The sequence below is a fragment of the Lethenteron reissneri genome, chromosome 3, assembly GCF_015708825.2.
Source record: "Lethenteron reissneri isolate LAM-NWPU_2019-01 chromosome 3, ASM1570882v1, whole genome shotgun sequence".
Taxonomy (NCBI): Eukaryota; Metazoa; Chordata; class Hyperoartia; order Petromyzontiformes; family Petromyzontidae; genus Lethenteron; species Lethenteron reissneri.
Genome location: NC_083781.1, coordinates 284,975 through 308,562, shown reverse-complemented (window position 1 = coordinate 308,562; position 23,588 = coordinate 284,975). Strand labels below are relative to the sequence as shown.

Sequence of the window (23,588 nt, the reverse complement as noted above, 5' to 3'; positions counted from 1 at the left end):
CTTGTCAACAAGGCAACCGTTGGTGCCGGACTTTCACGGCTGCCCCGTCTTGCACTGATCGCTGGGTCACGTTGTCTCCCCACCCCCCGTAGCCACTCGCACGCCCGTCGCGTTTGCTCGCTTCATTTCGCCGCCGCGCGTGTTCTTATCTGTGTGCGTTTACGCGTGTGTTTATGCGTATACGGTTGGGACCTATGCGGTGGGGGAGACGGGGTAAATTTCGGCGTTGACTCTTCGGAAGGGGGGTGGGGGGGTGGTTGGCAGCGAGGGTGGAGAGCGGGGAGTCGTGATCGAACTTTTCCCACAACGCGCCGTGAACCCGCGTCTTTGTGGCCCAAGCTGCAAATGGCCAAGTGAAATTTCTACGCGGACTTCCGCCCCTGACCGTTACGGCGCCGCGGAGGGCGCTCGTATCATGCACACGCGACGCTTGCGCCCGAAGCTGCACCCACAAGACGGTGTCCGGCTAACGACAATCAAAGCAGGGGAGCAATATGACAAAAAAAGGATCTGTGTCCCGCGATCAGAACTGCCGCGTGGAACGTTCTGGCGCTCGCAAAACCCGGCTACCCAGAAGCCGTCGTGCGAGAAAGAGTCAAAACTGTGCACACACTTTCGAACAGGGCTTTTGACAGTGAGTGCCTCTGTTGGACATTGGAGTGCTTCGATCGCGTATCTGACGAGATCGGAATGAGGCTGCGTGTTTTCCTCTCTCGTTTTCTTTGTCCAGCTGAAGTGTCAGAGGCTTCATCTCGACTTTCCTTTCCTCTGTTTAGCACCAGGCAGATGGTACACTTTTGCTTCTCATAAGGAACCGTTGAATCAACTGTAACACATGCAGAGCTCAACTGGTTCGCTGATTATAGGATCGGTAAAACAAAACGGAATGCAGGCAGCTTTTAGTGAAGGAACCAAAAGCCCTCTAGACATAACTGCTTGTGCACAGCCTTGCGGTAAACTGGTGAACGCCGCTAAAGAGACACCGTAACCCGAGAGGTCTCAGCGCTGCTAGGGGCTAAATGGCTCTGAATGCATGATAATTAATGACCGTGCTGGCGAGTTACTTACGGTGAACGGCTTGGTGCGTTTTTGTTTTACATTGGAAACATTAATCCTCTCTCTGTCACTGTATGTATGAAAATGAGAAGTAACGAGATTGTTGAACTTCGAGAAAGTAAGTAGGAATCAATACCTCACCTTGACATTTTTCCTTCTCTGTGGTTTGTAACGCGAGGGTTACAAAATAATTTACGCTTTTCCAGAGTGCATTTAAAATGGTCTCGTCTTCGGAAGGTAACTCTTCGCGCGGCCCCCCACCCGGTCCGTGCGCGCCGCAGAAGCTGCCACCGCTCGAGACGTTCACTCAGGGCCCCACGCTGCAGTTCACGCTGCGCTGGACCGGGGGTGCCATGGACAAGGCGTTCACTCCCAGCGCCAAGCCGCTCACTCCGCGCAACATCGTCGACCCCTCCGCGTCCGCCGATGGCCGCAACGCCGCCACACAGAAGCCGGCCGCCCCCACCGGAACCTCAGGTGCGGGACGGACGCCGTTCCCCCGGCACTGCTGCGCCCTCCCTGAAGCTCCCTCACGCTCCCTGGCGCTCCCCGGTGCTCCCCGACACCTGAACCCTGACCCCGTTTTGTTTGTCACTGAAATGTGTGGCGTGCAGCGGTTCACCGAGTCGGATGTTTAAATCCATTTGTACGTTCGCGATGCTTGAGAGGTAAGGTGAAAGATCCCCGTGACGTCATTCACAAAGTGGGCCCATCGTGTGCCGGCATCGTGGTCCAAATTTTTCGCCAATTTGAAAATGACACCGTAAATTGCTTGGTTGGAATGTGCATGGCAGTCATCATCCCCCGCGTGTATTCACTTGGCAGGACCCTCCTGAGAAAGAGTCCTTAGACTTGGTGGCCCTTTCCTGCGTAAATGAGCGTCATTCTCAACGCGTTTTAGATGAGGATTTTTTTTACCAACGTCGTTTCCCAAACACAATGGCAGCAATGCGAAAGTATTCTGAAATAGATTTTCATATTGCCACCAATGTGAAACTAAACACAATTTAGGAATATTCATTCAGCGAAGAACTGATTGTGACGTGAGATAAAAATGGTCGTTTGCAGCGTCCAATTGGGCATCATCAGTGTATGAATGGAGGTTAATGTTGAAGGCAGAAATTATTTTTACAAGTGGGAGGAGATGGAAGTGGACCCTTTCATGGTGGAGATGATGTCCATTGTGCAATTGTTACCGATTAGCTGGGGGGAGGTATGTCAGGTTATGGGCAAGGGGCTTGAGGCCAGGATATTAACTCTTATTTCCTCTCAACCTTTTCAGAGAAGGCGCAGGTGGTGAGGTACTCACACTGAGCAGCGGGCAGGAGTAATGTAACAATGCCTAAGGGAGCGTGTGCGCTGTTAAAGAGGGGGGTGCTGGGCTGGACCGACACGGTGATTATGGTTGCAGAAGAGGAGACTGGTTTTGTTCTGTGCGCTCGCGGTACATACTGCTCCTTAATACTAAAAACTATAAACTTTTATTTTGCCGGGTAAGGCCCTTTGAGCTCTGTAGCTCTTTTTCAGAAGCGACCTGGCCACATAATGATAGCTCAACGAAGTGGCTTATCATGTGAAAATGTATAGCAGCCAAATACTCTTAAACGCACGTTGATTCTAAATGCGGAGGGAGAAACCAGATGACCCGGAGAAAAGTCTACGCAATCAGGAGACCTTGCAGACTCCAAATATACGGGCGATCGGGATCAAACCCACAACCTCCATACCAACCGAGGTCGCAAACATCTCCCCCAGGCCTGCTTCGCCTCACACCAACTGCATCCCTTCCCCAACACGTGGCTAGCTGCCTCTTCCGTATTATCATTTTTTCTTTCTATCGTCGGCTTCTTTGTGCAGGAGTGAAGGACCAGCTGTCGTCCAGTGTCCAGGTGAAGAAGGAGCCGGGGCAAATGGAACCTCAGAAGAAGCTCAGAATATACTACCAGGTGCGCCCCGCTCGGTCGCTGTCTCACCCCCCTTTGAATGCGGCGTCGTTCCGTCACCGTCCTTCACCCATCGTCGGCTGCTAATGCGGTCAGCGGTGCCACGGGCTGTTGGTGTCCGCCAATGTGCCATTCCCTTCCCGCTCAGGGTTTCGAGTGACGCTCAAAGGACCTGTTTTGGAATACCCCGGCAATGAAATCGCAGTGCTGCGTGCATTGCTTCGTGGGAACGTCTGTAACGTAATGTCGGCCGTTGAGAGGAGGGGGCTTGGGAAAGGCACGGCGAAGGAAAGCGTGACGGTTTGGCGAGCGAGAATGATGACAGAGTAGTAGCCAAAGGAGTGAACTTTCCCGAGAGCGGGGTGTCCGCCGCAGAGATGAAATGGTGAAATCAAGTTTTGTGTAGGAGCTAAATGGAGTGTTCCCTCAAAAGACCTTTGAGAAAACGTAATGTCTGGGGGAGGCCTTCATGAAGCAGTGGATAGATCATGGATGACGATGATGATGAACATGTAGGCTGCTTTTATAGTGGAACGTAGGTGATATAAAATAAGTACCACTCTGTGGGACTGGTCCTGAGTTCACTGGCCACTGATGTTAGCCGTGACTGGAAATAAAACTTGGGTCGCTGGGTTGATCAGGGGGTCCGTGAAACACTGTGCCAACTGCTCCCTGTTCTACTATTTTTATTTTACCAGGTCAGGCCCACTGAGCTATTAGGCTCTTTTTTAGAAGCGACCTGGCCACAAATTATAGCTCAACGAAGTGGCTCATCGCGTGGAAAATTATAGCAGCCAAATTCTCTGACAATGCACATTGATTCTAAATATGGATGGAAAAACCAGAGGACCCAAAGAAAAATCCACGCAAGCACAGGGAGTACATGCAAACTTCTAAAATATAGGCGTCAGGGTTTCTAAATGTGGAGGGGAAAACCGGAGGACCCTGAGAAAAATCCACGCAACAAAGGGGAGAGAGACACGCAAAGTCCAAATATACAGCAGGCATCAGGGTCGGGATGGAACCCACGATGTGTATACCAGGCGAGGTAGTTAACATCTCGCCATGTTGCGATACCGGCAACACGATGCTCAGGATCCCGATTTCGGTGGAACTCGATGTTTGTCACCACAATGCTTCTCCTTTCGTTTCCTCTGCTAACCGACCCCTCCCCCACACCCCTCTTGGACCGTCGCAGTTTTTGTACAACAACAACCTGCGGCAGCAGACGGAGGCGCGTGACGACGTCCACTGCCCCTGGTGCACGCTCAACTGTGGCAAGCTCTACAGCCTGCTCAAGCACCTCAAGCTGTGCCACGGCCGATTCATCTTCAACTATGTGGTGACCACAGGGCCTAGCACTTGCAGTGTGACGCGGTCTCACGTCCGCCCTGGCGGCTGTGCTGCTATCGTTGTTTCCCTCACCCCCTCTTGATTTTATCCTCCTGTTCACAAGCGGCAGCTTCGTCTCGCGTGTGGGCCGACGGGTTAACGGCGGTGACAGTGTCGTAAGGGTGGTTCGATCCTGCCGGGTGGCGGTCATCGAAGCGCGCGAGGTTGTAGAATATTTCGCCAGGCCGGACTTGGACGTCGGCCCGGACCGCGCGAGGCTGCCGCATGGACACGACTAATCTGAACGGACTCTCACTTGACCGCACTTCCATTAACCGCGCTCGATCAGACGCACGTATGCGCGTGTCGTCGTTATCTTTAGAATCAAGGTGCGTTTAATAAGAGTATTTGTTTTTTAGAAATATCCACATAAGGCACTTCGTTGAGCTATCATTGCTGGCCTTGTCGCTTCTAAGAACGAGCTCTATAGCTCAGTGGGCCTTGCCTGGTAAAATGAAACATAGTTTAGTTTTGGTGCAGCGTGAAGGCGTTACAGCCCCCCCCACCTACATCTCCCTTATCCCCAAACCACTCCACATTCTCCTCCCCTGCCCTCTGCAGCCTGTCTGACCTGTTTGTAAAGATCCGTAATTAAGTAATTAATTTCGAGCAGCTCGTCCAGTTCGTGTTGTTTATTGAGACTCTGCTGTTTTATAAATATACCTGTGCATGTATAAGCGTATGTTTATTTCTTAGAATGGATTTGTGATCATAGATGTATGATATGACAATGGGTTTTGCTGTACTGTGCCCACTGCTATGCAACACTTAGCCCTGCGGCCTATAACAACTTGTTTATGCGTGGTGGTTGCCCATCCAAGCCCTATCCAGGCTTAACACTTGCTTAGTTTTGGGATTTGACGATGTTGGATGCATCATGGATGAATTCTACTGGGTTTATTTTCATTTTATGAGTTGGCAATTTGATTGTAAGACCAGCAATGATTTTCTGGGTATATGAATAACTCGTGCCTAAGATGAGAATTGTTGCTAGGAACATGGGCATGAAGTGATGTGCTCAGGGCTATCGGATTGCAGTTGAAAGGTTACAAGTAAAATTCTCAATACAATTGGTACCACTTTGAAGAACATCACCAGGCATAATAATTTGTATTTATAGAGCACCTTTTCTTGCCATCAGGTTACGAGGCCACTATGCACAAGTTAAGATGAAACAAATATTTAGAAAGACAAACTTCGTAAACGCGCATGAAAAAATATTAATAAAACAGTAAATACTCACAATTTAACAATTTCCACTCATGGAAATTTACCTTAAGCCTTAATATAAAAGTTACCTGTGACGCCATCGGGCAGAGAGTTCCACAGTCGTGGAGCCTGAACACAGAGTCACCCTTCCTCCTGAGCCTTACCCTCACAATGTAGAGCAGTCGCAACCGTCTGGCATAGGAATATGGAATTTCCACCACTGCACCAGGGCTGCTAGTGGAGATGGGTGATTATCAATCCTCGTTTAAACAAGCGGGCAACTGCAGTATTTTAAACGTGTACAGTGGAACCCCACTTAATGACGGTAATTGGTTCCACGAAATCGGACGTTACGAGATTTGGTCGTTAAGCGAGTATAGGAAATACACGTTAAAGGCTTAATTAGTTTCGATAGCATCGAAAGTTTCACTTTTTCATCCAAAAACGCACTTTGTAATGTTTAAGCAATGGATATTAATAATAAAGATAATAACAACATTATAGACGCATAATATTTAAAGAAACACGGTTAATCAATTCATTAATTCATATTTACTTTACCTCCAAAAGCCTGTTGTTAACAGGGGAATGGTCGGTAAGTGAACCCATTGGGCTCTATGGAGGCAGTACACTACACTACTATACACTACACAATATACTACACATTGGGCTCTATGGAGGCCTGTCGTTAAGCGATTAGTCGTTAACAGTGGTGGTCACTAGGAGAGGTTCTACTGTAATTGAGGAGCATGCGAGTGGGCGCGTGTCCGTGCGCGTAGCTGAATGTGTGTGCGCGTGCGCTTACTCTGTCCTCTTTTCACTTCTCCCCCATCTCTCTCCCGTCCCCCTCCCCCAGGAGCTTATTTTCTGAGCGTGGTTGGATGGCACTGCTGGTTGTTGTTATGGAAATGTGTGTATTCGGTGTTGCCCACGCCACTAGACCATGAGCACGCTCGGCGCTGGGCGGGCACAGTTGGGCACCAGGACATTGGAAGGACTTCATGGTTCCTCTCTTAATGTTTTGCTTTTCATTATTTACGCTCGTCCACCCAGCGAGTCCTCGAAGCTCTTGTTCATGAGGGTCGTCCTGCCAAGTCGTGGGTAATCCCCCCCAATCGATTCATTTACAGTGTTCGGCATTGGTATGCTTGGCCAATCATTACCAGTTATATTGTATGTTTTTTTTAGCTATGGGAGGAAGCCGGAGAACTGGGAGGAAACCCATGCAGAACAGGGAGAGAACATACACACTCCACACAGCAAGGCGGCGCCCGAGTTGGAAATCGAACCCAGGTCCTTCTTGCTGTGAGGCACAAGGGTTACTACGGCACCACCTTGCCGCCCCTTTCTTCCGGTACACTGGAAGGTAGTGTAGAGTATATCGTATGTGTATGTATTGTGTGTAATATGTATGTATATCATTCTGCGTAACTTATGTACATACATACTGCATATAAATATATATATGGATATGCTACGAGAATTTCGGCTGATTTTACAAACCGTTTTGCTCCACGTATGCGAGCTAGTCCCGCGAGTGATTCCGTTAAGTGGCCGGTGACAGGCAGCTAATCGATCGAGATGAGCGTTTACAATCTGTGTGCCCAGGTAACTTTTAGGACCCTTAAATGACACCGGATGAACAGGGCTAAACAACGTGGGGGGGGGGGGGGGGGGGGGATGGTCAAAGAGGGGGCGTGCTCGTGTGGCCACGTCGGCTCGCACGGCTGCTTTGGTAATGACGCTCGCAGCGCGCTGCGTCGAGGCAGCGACGGGCGCATTCGTGACCATAGAATCGGTCCTCCTTTCACGCCTGTGGTCACAATCGTTCTCTGCGCTCTCTGGAAATCACTTCTCGAGCGCTTTTTATCACACTCGTTTATCGATTGACTTCAGCCTCCCACGCACTGTTCTGTCCGACGAGGAGTTCCTATTGTGTTCGCAAAAGCGTTTTAAACTCTTAGCTGTCTGTGAGCCCAGAGCAGATATTTCACTTGTCGGTACCACCCGAGGTGGTAATTCAATCGTATTGGTCGTAGGACTAAATTGGTGCTGCTAACGGTTTGCAACCCGAGGTGGTGCCAATGTCTGCTCTGGTCCGTGACCCACGGGGCAATAACACAGCGTTCATTGCACAGCAAGGAGCGGTGGGGGTGCAGAAAGGTCCGGTGCTGTCGGCATCAGACATGGCGCTGGTTTGGCACTCGCGCTTGGCTCCACGGGAGGACCGCCCTTGGCATCGTCGTCGTTGTTGTTATTTGTCCCCTCGAGGGTTTTAACTCGGCTTGCGTCTCCCGTTCACAGCCTCTCACCAAAGGTGCTCGCATCGACGTGTCCGTCAACGAGTGCTATGACGGCTCGTACGCTGGCAATCCGCAGGACATCCACTCCCAGCCGGGGTTTGCCTTCAGCAGAAATGGGCCCGTCAAGAGAACGCCCGTCACCTACATCCTTGTGTGCCGGTGAGGAGGAGCGCCACCGCTGAACTGCGTGATAACCTCGTCGGCCATGATTAATTCGCTGCCGGATGCGGCCCTCCCCAACAATCTACTCAGCACCTGCACACGTGCTGGTTATCAATGCTCCCCTCTCCCTTCGATGAAACTCATCGGACTACTCTCATGAAGTCATTGTTTTCAGTCTCAGATTTTATCCGGTCCATTTGCCTCGAGGTAACGGCGACCGTATGATTTGCGAGTAACTTTCACAACCATTAAATAACCAATTATCACAAATCGCCATTCAACGCATGTATCGCGATGGTAACGGAAACTGAAAAGAATAGAACCAGGATGCACGGGATCCATGCGACCGGAATCATTGTATGGGACTAATGAGGGCCCTCGTGATCTAAGGCGAGCGTAGAAGCGCGGAGGCAAGGCAACGGACTATTGCAATGGTGGGGTGGACGTGTGGTCCCGGCTACGCCTCCCCGTCACCCTGTTGCCGTGTGCCCTGTGTGTGTCCGCGCGCGCTCGCGCCGCCCGGCCGGCCGTCCTCCCCTAGGCCGAAGCGGCCGAAGCCGAGCCTGTCAGAGTTCCTCGAGTCGGACGAGCTGGAGGTGGAGCAGCAGCGTCCTTACGTGAGCGGCCACGACCGTCTCTACTTCCACAGCGACACCTGCCTCCCGCTGAGGCCGCAAGAGATGGACGAGGACAGCGAGGACGAGAATGACCCCGAGTGGCTCCGCGAGAAAACCGTGCTGGTCAGAGGGCGCCCACTCCCCCTACCCCACCCATTGCCCGCCTGACACTCGCCTCACTTGGTTCACTAGGAGAAGAGCTTTGTCTTCCTCGTGATCGGGGCTGTGGGGACAGAGCTGCGGTTGCAGTGCATGATTTATAGTCGGGGATGGTTGTGATTTTTTTAAATTCCAGTTTGGGTGTGACACAACCCAGCGTCGTCTATCCCACGTCGGTATAATTAGCGCAGAGGTCACTTGAAGTTTTTTCGGGTAGCTCTGTGATCCCCACTTCTGTGGGCCGGCCTCCAACACAGATGGTTGCAATTCCCTGCGAGAGGTCCATTTGGATTCTTAGTCTTGTGACACGGGGCCAAATCGTGCAATATAAATTTTAACTGGGGGAAAAGGAACAACTGATTCAGCATTCTGCGGTGAGTCGACAGCGGTTAAAGAGTCACCGTTCTCCCATGGGAACGTCACTTATCAGCCACTGGCTAGAGGCCCGCTGACAGGGATCCACACCGCCGCACGTAATCGTTCGCGGAGGGAAACGCGACGACCTTAAGCTTAGGTTAGGGTCACATGGGCATGGGACGATGTTCGTCATCATCCGCATGGTCTCGGACCAGTTATGTAAAATCCTATTTTGCTACAGGGATCAGTTCCTCTGTAAAAGAGCCACTACTGCCTCGTAGGACTCTTTTAGCACAAGGCAGATCACAGAGTAAACCGACCCCTAAACCAGAAGTTTATCTCGCAGACCTATTTGCGAGTTGGAACAAACTGTTGCAGCACCACTCTGCAAATATCTCACCTGAATGTGTCAAAGGTTATTCGTTCTTCCCCCTGATTTTTAATTATGTTTTATTTCTTTGCCTGGCTCTGCTCTTAACTCCCGAAGCAAATTGACGAGTTCATGGACGTGAACGAGGGGGAGAAGGAGCTGATGAAAATGTGGAACCTGCACGTGATGAAACACGGGTGAGTGGCGGTCACGTAAAACGGATGCTCGGCTTTCGCGCAGAGTTACAATGTTGGCCAAGGGAGAAGGTCACTTTTGTTATTTTATAAATCCACTTGTTAACTCGGGAAAGCCTCGCCGAGTTTTAAGACTCTCTTTGTCGGAAACGGCCTGCCAGGTTTTGGCAGTAGGAGGTGATGTTGCAGCTGTGCGTAAATCTAAATTGATTTAATTTGAATGGTGATTGGTCAGCATTTCGATGGATGTTTGGCCGATACTAGTTACATTTTATGTTTTTTTTTTTAGCTTTGGAAGGAAACTGCAGAACCCGGAAGAAATCCATGCAGAACAGGGGGAAAACACACAAACTCCCCACACAAAGGCACCCGAGTCGGGAAACGAATCCAGGCCCTTCTTGCTGTGAGGCACAACTGTTACCACTGTGCCACCCTGCTGCCGCCCCTTGGTGGTGGCGATGGTGGTGGCGATGATGCATGAATGATGGTGGTGGTGATGATGATGATGTATGATGTTTGGTGGTGGTGATGATGCGTGATACTTGGTGGTGGTGGCTATAATGATGCTTGGTCATGGTGGTGATGATGATGATGTGTGAGGGTGGTGATGATGTGTGATGGTTGCTGGTGGTGATGGTGCATAGTAGTGGTGATGATGCTTGATGTGGTGATGATGGTGGGATGGTGATGATGGTGGTGGTAATTATGATCGGGATGATGGTGCTTGTTGGTTGATATGGTGCTGACACGAGATTGAGACGATGATGTGCAGGGTGGTGGTGATGTGGTCGTGGTGGTGATGATGATGCACGGTGGTGGTGACTGCCATCTCTTGCGCAGCTTCATCGCGGACAGCCAGATGCACGGAGCGGTGCTGCTGTTTGTGGAGCAGTGGGGGCCGCGCCTGCTGGAGATGGGCCTCTTCCAAAACCTGCTGCTGCACCTCATCAGTCTGCACGACTTCAACCTCATCGGGCAGGCGAGCGTGCAGGCCGCCATGCTGCGCCTGCGCCGCCTACGACAGCGCCACCTGGCAGCGCTGGAGCAGCAGCGAACTGGAGGGCCGCCCCCCCGTGGCCTGGAGGTGTGACCCCCTCCCCCCACCCGCCCTTCCCCACCACCGGACTTTGCTCATTGACATATGTGAGGGATCGAGACACCTTGACAAACAGGGTAGAGGATCAGGGGTCTTGATAGACCAGGGTGTGGCAACGCTTACGTCTTCTCAACGGGCAGAGATGTGAGTAGGTGAGAGCTCCTTCGCTGAGGAGGAGGAGATGATGGAGCAGGTGCCCGGCCGAGCAAAACAAACTTTGCACCGCGGTTCTCAACCTTAGCTGGACTAAGGACCTCTGCAGCTTCTATAGAGCCCCAGACCCATCTACAGCGAGCGCTGCTGTGTCGCTGCTCAGAGTTGGGAGGGGGGAGGGGAATGCTCGCGTCCAGCACTTGGCAGACTCCTTTTGGCATTTCTCGGACCCCATAGTGGTCCGCTATGGGTTTGTTGGACCCTGGTTAAGAACCCCCCCCGCCCCCCCGAATCGGTGAATGCGACTCTGCGACGTGAAAGGCGAACGGGGGACGCGACTCGTCTGCAACAAACGAGACAAATTAGCGGATGAAGCCAGTGGAGCGCCGAGTGAGATCGACGAGTGGTTAGTGCCGCTTGCCAGTGGGGAAGGCGGCAAGGGGCTTGCTGCATTCCCCCCCCCCCATTGCTGCCCAGTGTTTATGTCGAGTTGTTGCCATCAGAGCCACCGTGTGCCCCGGTGCCTCTTGCCACATTTGAAATTGCCCTGAAAATTACCAGTTTTTAGACGTAGATTCATCCCCAGTCGTGGTTAGACTTAACATTGAATGGCATTTGTCCTTTGGGGGGGAGAGCGCAAGGAATGGAGGTGAGGGGGGAGGCTTGGGATGGGGCAGACAGGGGGGGTGGGTAGCCTTGAGTTTCGTAATCACCACTTCCGAACGTAATTGATCCACTCGTTTAATCCAATAGTACTCAGGTGGGAAATCAAAGGGCTGTGGCATGCGAGGGCCTTTATTCATTGCCGCTCGGCCCTGTGTGAGGTGCAGCGGCTATCAGGCACTTGTGAGCGCGTGACAAGATGAGTGCATACCACAGGGCCCTTCTCCCCCGGCTCGTGAACGCCACGTCGGTTCGATTCGTTATAAGATCCGCCGCTGCTGCCGCTGTTGCCGCTGTTGCTGCCGCTACTGCTGCTACTGCTGCTGCAGACTTTATCCCGCCCTTGGAGCGGATGCCACACCTAAGTCGTGGAAATAACAAGCCGCTTATTTTTAAAGCCTGTCAGCGCTTTATCAGTGTATTTATCTGGCACTGCATCCACAGTCCTGGCTTGTATATTGTGTGTAAAATATCAATATTTGGAATGTACGGAAGACGTAACGAGTGCATGTAATTACGCGGAGGTCCTCCTTTAAGTCGAGGGGTAATTTTCAGGGGCAGTGCTATTAATGAGCAGCCATCTGGGGTCAGCGTGGCAAGCGGGGTGGGGGGGGGGCTGTGTGGTCATCGTTACGTTCACTCATCCGTTCTCATCCTCATCCTCGGCTGTCAGAAATCTGCATGCGTAGACGCGGAATGTTTGACAGATTGTCCTCCGCTGTTGTCCAACAATGCGCTGTGTCAAGAAACAACGAGTTCATTCATTCTGTGTCGGTGCACCAATTACTGTGCTCTGTTTGCCCATGGCTGTTTTGTCAGGAGACATTCCTGCCGGCTATGCATTTGTGGTTTCTACATTGCGTGATCCTTTATTGTTTAATGTTATTCCTGAAACGTACCACGGAGTTTACTGCAGGTCACTTGGGAATGTAATCGTGCCCCATTGCAGCGTTCATCGTGGCACACACTGTTCCAGTCACCTTTGTCTTTTAGTTGGATCTGGTGAGAGCCCATTTGGCGCGTTGCAGAGTAACATTCAAGGTGGACCTGGGGGCAATGCAGGTGTGCATAAAGGAGGGTGCCACTGGGTAAGAAACATTGGCAATAGGGATATTTTTTTTTTTAAACGGCATCGCCCATAAAAATAATTCGCGCACACATCGTGCGAGATTCCCAAGTTCGAAACTGCAAGGTGAACAAAGACAAAAAGTGTCAAAGGTCAAGTTTTGTTGGTCTACCTGGGAGTGGGGTGATGGGTGGTGGCGCCTCTTCACCGGTGGCGCCGGGTCCGCGGTGGAAACTCGGCGCGTCTCGGTGCGGAGCGATCGCGCCATGGGCCCCACCGCTGCTTTCGCTTCCTACAAAGTGGTGAACGATTTGTCAACCCTGCAAAGATGATGAGTTGAGTGAACTGCCTAGCCAGAATTTCAACTCGCAAACATGTGACTACGAGTTTCCTGTAGTCTGTGTTCCATAATTAAAAACCCTTCTGGTTGTGGAGAGCATTGTTGAAGATTTTTTTTTACATAACAGACGATTGCGTATGATATTAAATATTTATAGGTTAACGAGACTATTTTTTCCGTGGCTACACCACTGTTGACACTGGCTCCTGAGCTTCGGGCATTATCGGCGAATTTTAAGAATCCTGGGGATAATTTAGTCCTGCTCGGGGAGCCTCAGAAATTAACATTCAACTCAGAGAATCATGAAGGCACCTTAGTTCGGCTCTGTGGCCTCAGGCAGCCGCGTAGATCTTTTATGAATCCTCACGGTTCGTTCATCGGGCTGTCTGCTTGCCGCCACTTCCTTTTGTGTGTGTACAATACAGTAGTTGGTGTGCATGTCAACTTGTTTACTTTGGGATATAATCCCAAAAAAACAATTCACTATTTATCGACGTGTCACATTGACTGAGCCGCGATGTGACAACGCTCGACCTGCCAACGCTCGACCTGCCACTCAATGTACGGGCAGTGCGCAAGGCATGTCGACTTTCTGGTGACATCTTTTAGCTCCTCAATAGAAATAATTTCAAAGTAAAGAGCTGACCGCACATGACAGATGTATCCGCTACAGCTGGAGCACATTCTAAATGACCCGCTGTGTGCACCATTCAATTATTATTACCATTACCAATGGGCCCCACACGTCCTTTGGATGCGGCCATCTGTCCGTCCGTTCCGCCCTCCGTCCCTTCCTCCCTGCCAGCCAGCCAACAACAATTTTTCTAAAAAAGTACAGGCGTCCCTTGCGTCACGCAGCTCGCCACCGTGCGAATTCGCGGTTACGCGATTCATCTTCTGGGGACATTATTCACACTTGCGCTTTGCGTTTCGAAGATACACGCGCAAGAAAAACAACAACACAAAATGCCTAAATTAAAATGCTTCTCAATAACAAAATAATTGTCAATGATAAATGTTCAAAGTAAAAACGAAAAACTATTTAGCTGGTTAACCGATCGGCCCACCACCCTTCACGTGTAGAAGCAGCCCACGGAAAGCGTTCAAGAAGCCCTGATGTTACTCGTTATTTAGTAATCTTTGTAAGTAGTGTTATACATCTTTAGTGATTATTATTTGTTATTAAACTCCTTATTAAGTATTTTTTTGTAATATAAGTATTACATTTATATTTTATGGGTCTTTCGGTAAAGCCACCTAGATAGAATATCAGGACGTTTCGATCGCAACACAAGCAATCATCTTCAGGTGAAAAATGTTTTATGCTTATTTTGTAAATCCAGGGCAAAAATAAAGAAATGAAATAAAACTATAAACTATTTTGATTTTACCAGGTAAGGCCCCCACTGAGCTATATAGCTCGTTTTCAGAAGCGACCTGGCCACAAATGATAGCTCAATGAAGTGGCTTATCGTGTGGACATTAAAAGCAGCAGCCAAATACTCAAAACGCGTGGTGATGTTGATTCTAAATGGGGAGGGAAAAACCAGAGGACCCGGAGAAAAATCCACGCGACTACGGGGAGAGAGACATGCAAACTCCAAATATACAACAGGCATCGTCAGGGTCGGGATTGAACCCAGGAACTCCTGTATCCCAGGCGAGGTCGTTCACATCTCGCCACCATGGCACCCCAAAATTATACTTAATTTTTCTTCGGTAACGCAACCCCCCCCCTTGTAACATGTATGTCTATGGAAAAATAGGCTTCATAAGTGCGATTCAACTTATGCGCTGTTTTTGAGGAACACATGTCGCACAATATGTGAGGGATGCCTGTGTATGATATGATCGTATGAATCCCGCGCAAATGCGTGGGATCCACGGCTGGGGTGGGGTGGGGGTGGGTTGGTGACATCACCCGCACGCATGCGGTTATGTTACAGCCAGTCAGGAATGTAGGCAGGAGCCAGCTAGCCAACAATTTTATTTTTCTAATATAGTATGATGTGTTTGACTGGGTGCGATGTTCAACGCATAAACAGATACTGTAAAGGTTATACATTGAACATGTTTGTATACATCGTATCAGTCTGCGTTTGCTATGCACTAGTAACTTGACACCATGGAAACCACCCTTGCAAACGAGATGTTTCCATCTCAAGGGATCTCCAGGTGAGGTACATCACTTGACGACAACCAGGAGTTTGCGGCGCAGCGAGGGCTCGCCAAGCCTTCGCCGACGCACCGTGGGGCCCACCGGTGCTGTGCGTACATAGCCACAAAGCGGCGGTATAGGGAGAGAGGTCTGCAGGAAGAAATGTCCCCGAGTGCTTCCCAGGCAGGGATCGAGGGCGCTCGGGATGGTGCGGTTCGCCCCGTGCGGTCGCAGCCGGGGCTTGCTCCGAATTGCGTTTACAAACACGATGGGGGGGGGGTCGGTCTTCCTTTTGTGCCCCGGGTGAATGCGGAGACGCGCTCAAGGCCTGAGGCCCTGATGTGCACAGCAGCCACACGAGGGAAGGTGTGGCCGGCTCCTGCTCTCACCAGGCCACCCTTTTATTTATCGCAACCACTGCAACAGCTGCTTCCGTCAGGCCGAGTTAACCTCGGATTGGTGCACTCGGCACCAAATCACCTCCCCCATAGTTACACGAGAAGCAGGGAAAATGAATTGGTAACTGGGTAATCTGGGTGCCAAATCTTGCACTCATTGCTTCGTTAAGGAGCCGCTTATTGCTACATCAGGGAAATGTTCGTCTGTCCCAAGGACACTTTACACGCATTTACAAACATTTCAAAATGCATAAAAAGTTGCCACGAAACTTACCACACCCCCGCCTGTTATGTTCTGGGCTAGTAGAGGGACAATGTTTTGCGCTAGAGTAACACTGAAAACATTAATTCGATTAAATATAATAACGGTTTGCTGTGTCACAGATTGGTTGGCGCGCGCGAGCCAGCTATAAAACTCGCAAACGTTTTTTCTTCTCCGCAGTCGAATCCTGCAGCTAAATGTGAGGCTCCGTTAGTGACCTGGCCTGCCAGCTGGTGAGCCTTCTCTAGTTGCCTCTGGTGCAGCTTGTCTTACCTCATTAGTGCATTGCGGCTTGGGGTTTCAAATTGCACCTGATATGAGAATTAAACAGCACTGGGTAAAGGGGCGGCCGTAAGACAAACGCCAGCGGTCGTTCTCTGCCCTCAGGACTCTGCTCTTGAAGATAAAGTTAATAATTGAGTGCATTTGGTATTGGTGCCTTTCGTACAACAGAAGGCTATCACGAAGGTGCTGTGTTTCACACGTGAGTATAGTCTGCCTGGGAGGGGATGATGATGCTGCTGTGCGTGATTTTTATCGAGTCGAGTAATTTTTCACATTTGACGAATTTAGATCGCGACGCTGGCACACGTGCCCTACTGTTTATCTAATGACATCACGGGGTTGTTAACGTCCACTGCCGAGTGGACAACCGTAGCATTCACGGCTAACATTCGTTTGGCGAGAGAGAGAGTAATCGGCGAGTCATGCGGCAGCGCCCTCGCTGGCCTTGTGTGGTTCCCGTAGACCTCCGCTGAACGTAGTGGACAGTCGTCGACAATGCGCGTGACCTTGCTTGTACGGTGCCATGGCTGCTGTGTTGTGGGTTGTCACGAAGACCCCAACAGGGCAGGTTGGTCTGCACAGAGACCTTGCCCTGTGTCCGGAAGCTTGTTCAGCAGGGCCCACTGATGGCGTGGCAGGTTGAAGCTAGGTGGGTGGACTGTGGGATCCGCGATGAGGAACCGGTTTGGCGCTAACGTTGCCCTGTTGACGTGTTTGTAGACTTTTGTATGTACGTTTTCTTTCGCACCATATGTAGCAAACCGTGCTAATCAGAGGTGCTGCACCTGTTGATATTCTCACCAAGAGGGCCCTGGCAGAGGCTGCCACCACTGCCACACGACGCGTGTATCCATTTTAAAGCGTCAAGTTCGGACGCGTATCAGCTGGGTTTCGTGCATCTCTCGTCAATCATGCTGCTGCTACCTGCATTGGCAGTGGTGCACAAGCACAAATAAGCCAAAAAAATATATCAATACATTTGTCAATAGCACTGTGTGGCCTTCAAAAGGAAAAGTATATAATCGGTGATGTTTCTGGCGACGGCCGTTCTACATTGCACATTAAGCGAGGCCATCGATATCCAGTCACACGCTTCGGGGAGATGTGTGGTGAATTTCTGAAAGATTTTGTCGATCGTGTCCGCGCACACAAACGTTCATCTGAAGCTGCAGGGCAGCGCCGGCCTGTTGCGAGCGCTTAACTGGGCGACGGTCCCAGGGGCCCTATCGCTGCTGCTCGGGTCCCAGTCTTCACTGCTGCTTGACGATGCTTTAAACATAATCGCTCGGGTTCCGAAATTCACAAAGGGCTTTTCCCCCCTCCTTCCCTACCCCCACCTCCACCCCACCACCTCCCGACAATGAACCACTCTTCCCCCTGCCACCAAGGGCTCGTCGGTTGCCGGGGAGACGGTATCCACGGAAACGGAGAAGAGCAGCCCCTCTCCGGCGCCGCCGCCTCCGTCGCCGTCGGAGGGCAGCGGCTGCCCCTCGCCCGACGCCGACCCCTGCACCGCTGCGTCGCCCGAAGGCAGCGGAGACTCGGTGGGGCCGGAACGCAGCTAGTGCCGCCGAGGCACACGGCAACGACGATGTCGCCGGTGACGGGGCCGTGTTGAGGGTGGGGGCTGGGGGGGGGGGCGGCAACCGCAGGCACTGGACCACCGAGACACGGGGGAGGGGGTGTGCGACGACGGACGCGGAGCCGACACCCCGGCCGTGACCCCTGAGAGGAGAGTGGTCAAAACCGGATTGTATCGGTCCTCGTGGATTTCTGGGATGTGGTGGGGGGGAGATGGGGGACGGATGTTCCTTTTTTATCGTTGTGTTTTAATGCGAGTTATTGTTTTTGTTGTCACCTTTCAACAGAGAGTAAAATATAGGAGGAAAACAGGAGAGGTGTAAAACTGCCCCACGTTTTCCCTTGGGTCTGCTTGAGACGAGCGTTGTTCACTCAAGGAGGTGGCGGGCTAAGGCAAATTCAGGGCAACTGTGGCCCACAATAGTTGACGCGTAATTTTATGTTCCAAACAATTCAGTGGCCCAGATCTGGACAAATCGGATCAGTGTTTCCGCCTGTGGGTGAGACCGGGATGGCAGGTGGAGTTCACATTACTACCCAAGGTTGTGTGCTCTGTAGACCAACAATTTTTCATTGAACGTGCTATTAAACAAACTCTTGTTTTCATTGACTGTTCATTGACTATATAATTTTAAGGCAGTTGCGCAAAGTAAATATGTTGCTCGTGATAACTCTTGGCAACAGTTGCCCTAAAGCTGTCCTAGTGTGTCATGGCCTTAATGTTTATGAGTTGAAAGTGGGAGGGGGGGGGTGGTCACGATGACACGGGCGGGTTTGCGATGGTGCTCTCTTTATCTCTCTCAGTGCTGTGTTCTCGGAGGAAATTAAATGGCGAGGGCAGAATGAGCGATGCTAATCGGCGTCGCTTCTCGTCCGATGACACGGTGTGATCTCCCTGATTGGCCACATTGAGACGTCGTGCTCCCAAGAGGTCCACGAGCGTGACAACTGGGAGGGGGTCGCCCTCCGTAATGCCTCACCGCTCCACCCTAACTTTGTTTTTGCCAATCAAGGGACGTTTTACATCCTTTCAAAATTGTGTCACGGTGAAATGAATTGGCTAAGGCTACCGTGAGCGCAGACTTCGAATTCCGTGCTGCAGCCTTCGAATTCCCGTGCTGCAGCCTTCGAATTCCGTGCTGCAGCTTTGTCGCCGCGGCAACGTGTCCCGGGGGGGGGGGGGGGGGGTCTGAGGCTCGCACCGCCCGATGCCGTTGTACCTGGAGACCAACGTTGTGTGGCATTCCCAAGTGGAAGTGCCTTGGTCATGTCGCACTGCTTAAACACAAATTCAAAGGTAGGGTGGTGAAGTTGTGTGGGGTATTGCATCTTAATTCTCCTACGTGGCCACATCGATTTAGCCCTGGGGGGGGTCGCTCCGTGTCGATGACCGTTACAGCGCCTCGTCTGCCTGTCGGACGCTTAAGAGGCGGGGGGGGCGCCCTCGACTTCAATGAAATCAGTTTTTTTTTAAAGTGCGAGTCACATGCTGCTGTTGAAAAACAAAAACAAAGCCTTTCCCAATAATTTATTCACGCTCACGTGTGCTCCACACTGGCTTGTTACTTGAAAACCTGAAATTCCCGCGCGTCATGGTGGGGTTGGGAGGCTGCGCGCTCGTCGCCCCAACTCTTGGGCGCAGCTCCCACCGGCCGTGCGTTCGCCATAGCCGACGATTGGTGCTGTGTGTCCCGGCAAAACCGCTCCACTGAAGCTGCTCGCCTTCGGCTGAGCGGACGTATGAAGGCCCGATGTGTTGTTCGGTGTCCCTCCACGGCTGCTTTCGAAGAAGTGTAAAAAACAGATAACCGATCGGTGCTGCATCGTTATTTGCCTGCGTTGTGCGCATTTCCGCACGTAGTATCCGCGAGCCTGGAGACGGCATTTTCCGTCTCCGGGCTTTCGGTGGAAATCGGCTGATGTTGAAATCTGCGCGTGGAGACGCGGGCACTGTCGGGGGTTGCGAGTCAACGGATCGAGCGTTCTTCCCGCACGACAGCACGCTCGGGCCTGCAGCTCCATTCCTTTGCAGCGGATTGCCTATATAAAGTACCTTAGCAGGAGATAAAAGTACTTTATAAAACACGTATTGCTTTTGGTTTAACAATTTTTTTTTTTAGCTTCGCCGTGGAACTGCCGGCGTAATTTTATTTGCAGTGTGTAAAACCACCACCTCGATCTAGATAGCCATAGTCAAAAGTGGTGAGTGAACTGAAGCACCGGTTTATGAATCGATCGGTACCAAAGTACTCTTAAGATAGGTGTGCGTGGGTGCAAGATAATCCTCGGACAAGTGCACACTCTGGGAGGGTAGGGCAGATGGGGGGGGGGGGGGGGAATGCATTTTAGCAGCATTTTAAGAAGCAGCTCGTCAACGATGCCCACGCGAGAACATCACCCCGCGGGGTCTTTACGGTGGGAGCTTTGTCCATGCCAACTTGAACTGTGCTACAAAACGTTGGATGACGTACGGGGGGCTCCGACACCCCGCGTGGAGGATCTGGTGTGGCGTTGAGCTCCGGGATGCGAGCAAAACTCTTTTACATTTAGGTGTGGTTGTTTCTGGGACTTAAAAAAAAAACTAAAGTATAAATTGATGATGCAAGTGGACCACACTGTGGAGGAGTGTTGGCAGCACATTTCGTAATGTACTTGCGGTGGGATGATTTCACTGTGGTGCTATTCGTGATCTACAGTACGTTCCGTGTTAGTCGTCGTCGTCGTGTGCGCGGTTGCATGTGCGTGCGCGCGCCCCCGTGCGTCACCTCGGCCGCTCCGCCGTGTGGCGCCTTCTCTCGCCCGCCTCCGCCGGCGTGCGTGTGCCCGCCCAAGTCGTCCATTGAACCGGGACCGTCGATAATGCCCTCTTGCCCAGAAGCCAAATTGAGATTTGCTGCCATCGCCATAACACTAACCGATCAGTATCACGATTCTGAACGATTGCTGCACGGGTCGCAGTCGTTATCGATGTCTCGTTCGGCAAATTTGGGATTCTGCGGCCTGCGCATGACGGAGGGCCGCTCGGTCCCCCCGCTGGGCCGTGGCGCCACGCTATCGCATGAGAGCGGACGTGGGCGACGAGGCCGAGGTGAGCGTGTTGGGCCGCCCGCTCGCCCGTCCCTGCGCTGCGGCTGTCACAATAACGAATCATAGGCAGCCTTCAATAACGTACCGACGCGCGTGTGTTTTGTTATCGAGTGGTGGTGATGGGCGGTGGGTGGGGTGGGGGGTTTGTGGGGAGGGGTGGGGGTGGGCTTCGTGTGGGGGGTGCAGGTGACAGGTGTGGATAGGTTTTTTTAATTGTGTAAAGACAAAACAAATCTGTTGAGGTTGTGATTTGTGTTTTGCCACTGTACCGTTTGTGTGACGGGCGGCGGCTCCGTTTGGGTGCTCTCTGCCGAGTGAGGACGTCGAGGGGCACGAGCCTCTCTCGTGCCTCGGCCGGCTCGCTGACGGAGTCGGCGAGGGTCGCGTTTGCCCGCGGGTGTCCTTCGTGCGGCGCCGCAGCACGACTGGTGATCTCTCCCGCTCGGAGGTGGCTTCCCTTGGCTGGAATAAATTTCACTGCATGTAAAATAGGTTTGCAGTGCTGTACAGTGTGTACTTTAGAGCTTTATACTCGTGAATTACGGTCATCACTTTTTTCACAAACTTTTGGATTATGGTAAAGACTGCCCTGTATCTTGTATGGTTTGGCTATTTTTTTTGTTTCCTCTGGTGCAAGTTTGCTCAGTCTTTAATTTTCTTTAATTGATTCAAGGTCGATGTATGTGAACACATTTTTACTTGAATGTCGAGAGACTTTGAGGAACATTTCACACCTGCGAGCATAGCTCCATTCTGTTGGGAAGGCGCACCCATTTCTGGTTTTGCGGCTCACCGGCAAACGCTGCAGGTTACGGATAAATGGAGTCGGTGCACGGCAGCTCGTGGGGGCGACGCTCGTGCGAGTGTTGCGCTGGAAACAAACGTGGAGCGGCCTGCGAAGGCTGGGCAGGCTTCCTCTCACCCAGGGAACGGGAGCTGAGCCGCAGAGTTTTGATGCATATTAGGACATCGAATGAGCAGGTGAATATGCAATATTAGAAATATTGTAAATGCTTGAAGATAAATCCACAGGAAGAGTAATACCAACACTACTCAGAGATTTCTTGAAATAGAATTTATATATTTTCAAAAAGAAAGTCTGCTCTAGACATACTTTTTTTGCATTGGAAACAAAACATGCACACTTTGTTTTAGCAATCGGTGGCCAAAATTTCACGTTAATTTTTTTTATTTCCTTCGTATGCCGTGGCACAATTGGCTCCGCCAATCAGTTGAGATGCAAGCGTTCGTTTGGTTTCACCGCGCGCACGCACGCAGCGTTATGCATTTCTTTCCTCCAAACGCGGCCGTCTATTTGGTGGGAGGGTTTTGTACGCGCGTGTATTTTTAAGTTGGGGTGGGGTGGACTTCTATTTAAGGCGTTAGTGACGACTCTGGTGACCTTTGTTCAGTCGAAAGAAGCTTTGGAAATTTTTCATCATTGAGACAACTTGGCCGGCTTTCGACTTTGATAACAACAACAAATTCTCCCCAGAGGTCTTTTCACTCTTTTGTAGTCTCTTGCTTACAACTTATGAGTTATGAATTAAATGTATTCCTTCTTGTAATAAAGTTGTTTCCCAGTTTACCCAATGTAAAACCTTTTATGTAAGTTAAATTCATTTATTAATAAGAAAAATATAAAAAAAACTTACAAAAAAATTACTAACAAATTGTAAAAAAAAAAGTCTCCCATGTAAAAAGTCTCTTTGTTTGTCACGTTTGTATTTGTATGGCCCTTATTTTTAATCAATGTTTAAAATTGTTCCAAAGTCAGCTGCAACTTTTGTTTAAACAGCTCAGAAAAAAACTTTCAAAGCAGCCTTTTGCTGTTTCCAGAGGTGATTTACTGTATTCTATTTAAATGTGACGAACTGTTTTGGTACAGTTTCATATCTGCTGTCTGCAAATTGTCTTCAGTTTTTTTTTGTGTAAAAAAAAATCAACAGTAATAAATTTGAGTGCTTTTTTGTACACACAGATTCCGCTTTTCATTTCAGTCACGGGATGAAACGTTTATAAGAGGTTTTTTTGGGTTAGCTCGCTTAAATATAAATGTGTCGTTAAACCTGCCACCACCCGACATAGCCAACTAGAAAGGCTTGTCACGTACCGAACCTGACGAGTTCAGCAGCACACCGGTCTGTTGAAGAGCTAATCCACAACATCTACAATCACATCGGTGTTCTGTACTAGTAACGAATTGGCATGTTCTGTTTACGTGACAAACCTTACTAATTGGCTATGTCGGGTGGTGGGTTTTTATGACATTTAAATATTTACGCGATCTAATCTAAAAACCTCTCGTGGATGATATTGGTTGCGGAGGCCTACTACGTGTTAGACTGATGAAACCGTTGTTTACACTGCCCCATGCTTTCGTTCCAAGTTTTCTGCTGCGACATTTGTGTTGGTGGTAAATTCGCAGCGCGAGGATTTTGCCGTCTGTGCTATGAGGAATAGGGGGAGGGGGGCTGTTATAAGCGGAATTAATGAAAAGTGGTTGGGTTCAGAAACCGTGGGTCGGCCTGGAGCAATCTCACACCTACCACAGGTTGTTCGTTCCGCCCTCGCCGACACGCTCCGACCTCATCACCTACAAACACCATCCTGTGCCGGGCACCCAGAAAACTGCTGCTGCATCGAATTAATGTTTGATATTTGCAGCTGGGTGAGGCTTTTAACTCCCCCCTCGCTGTGGGAAAGAGGGAGGCGGGGAGAAGCCCCGGTGGTCCAC

At 50.7% G+C, this 23,588-nt stretch overlaps 1 protein-coding gene across 4 annotated transcripts in view; it reads left to right on the top strand.

Annotated features, from left to right (window-relative positions):
• The window catches only part of LOC133344679 (polycomb protein suz12-B-like), a 54,475-nt gene extending 31,650 nt beyond the window's left edge, over nt 1-22,825 (top strand). The window contains exons 11-20 of one of the 4 annotated variants that reach the window (XM_061554740.1): nt 1,338-1,533; nt 2,914-3,002; nt 4,198-4,341; nt 6,789-6,893; nt 7,905-8,062; nt 8,607-8,805; nt 9,686-9,765; nt 10,052-10,165; nt 10,603-10,846; nt 17,572-22,825. In XM_061554740.1, the coding sequence (XP_061410724.1) occupies nt 1,338-1,533; nt 2,914-3,002; nt 4,198-4,341; nt 6,789-6,893; nt 7,905-8,062; nt 8,607-8,805; nt 9,686-9,765; nt 10,052-10,165; nt 10,603-10,846; nt 17,572-17,748 (1,506 nt within the window). In that variant the 3' untranslated portion in view covers nt 17,749-22,825. The remainder of the gene's footprint in view (nt 1-1,337; nt 1,534-2,913; nt 3,003-4,197; nt 4,342-6,788; nt 6,894-7,904; nt 8,063-8,606; nt 8,806-9,685; nt 9,766-10,051; nt 10,166-10,602; nt 10,847-17,571) is intronic. The other 3 variants (XM_061554753.1, XM_061554747.1, XM_061554762.1) reach the window with 3 other exon arrangements.
• Nucleotides 22,826-23,588: the final 763 nt, after the last annotated feature.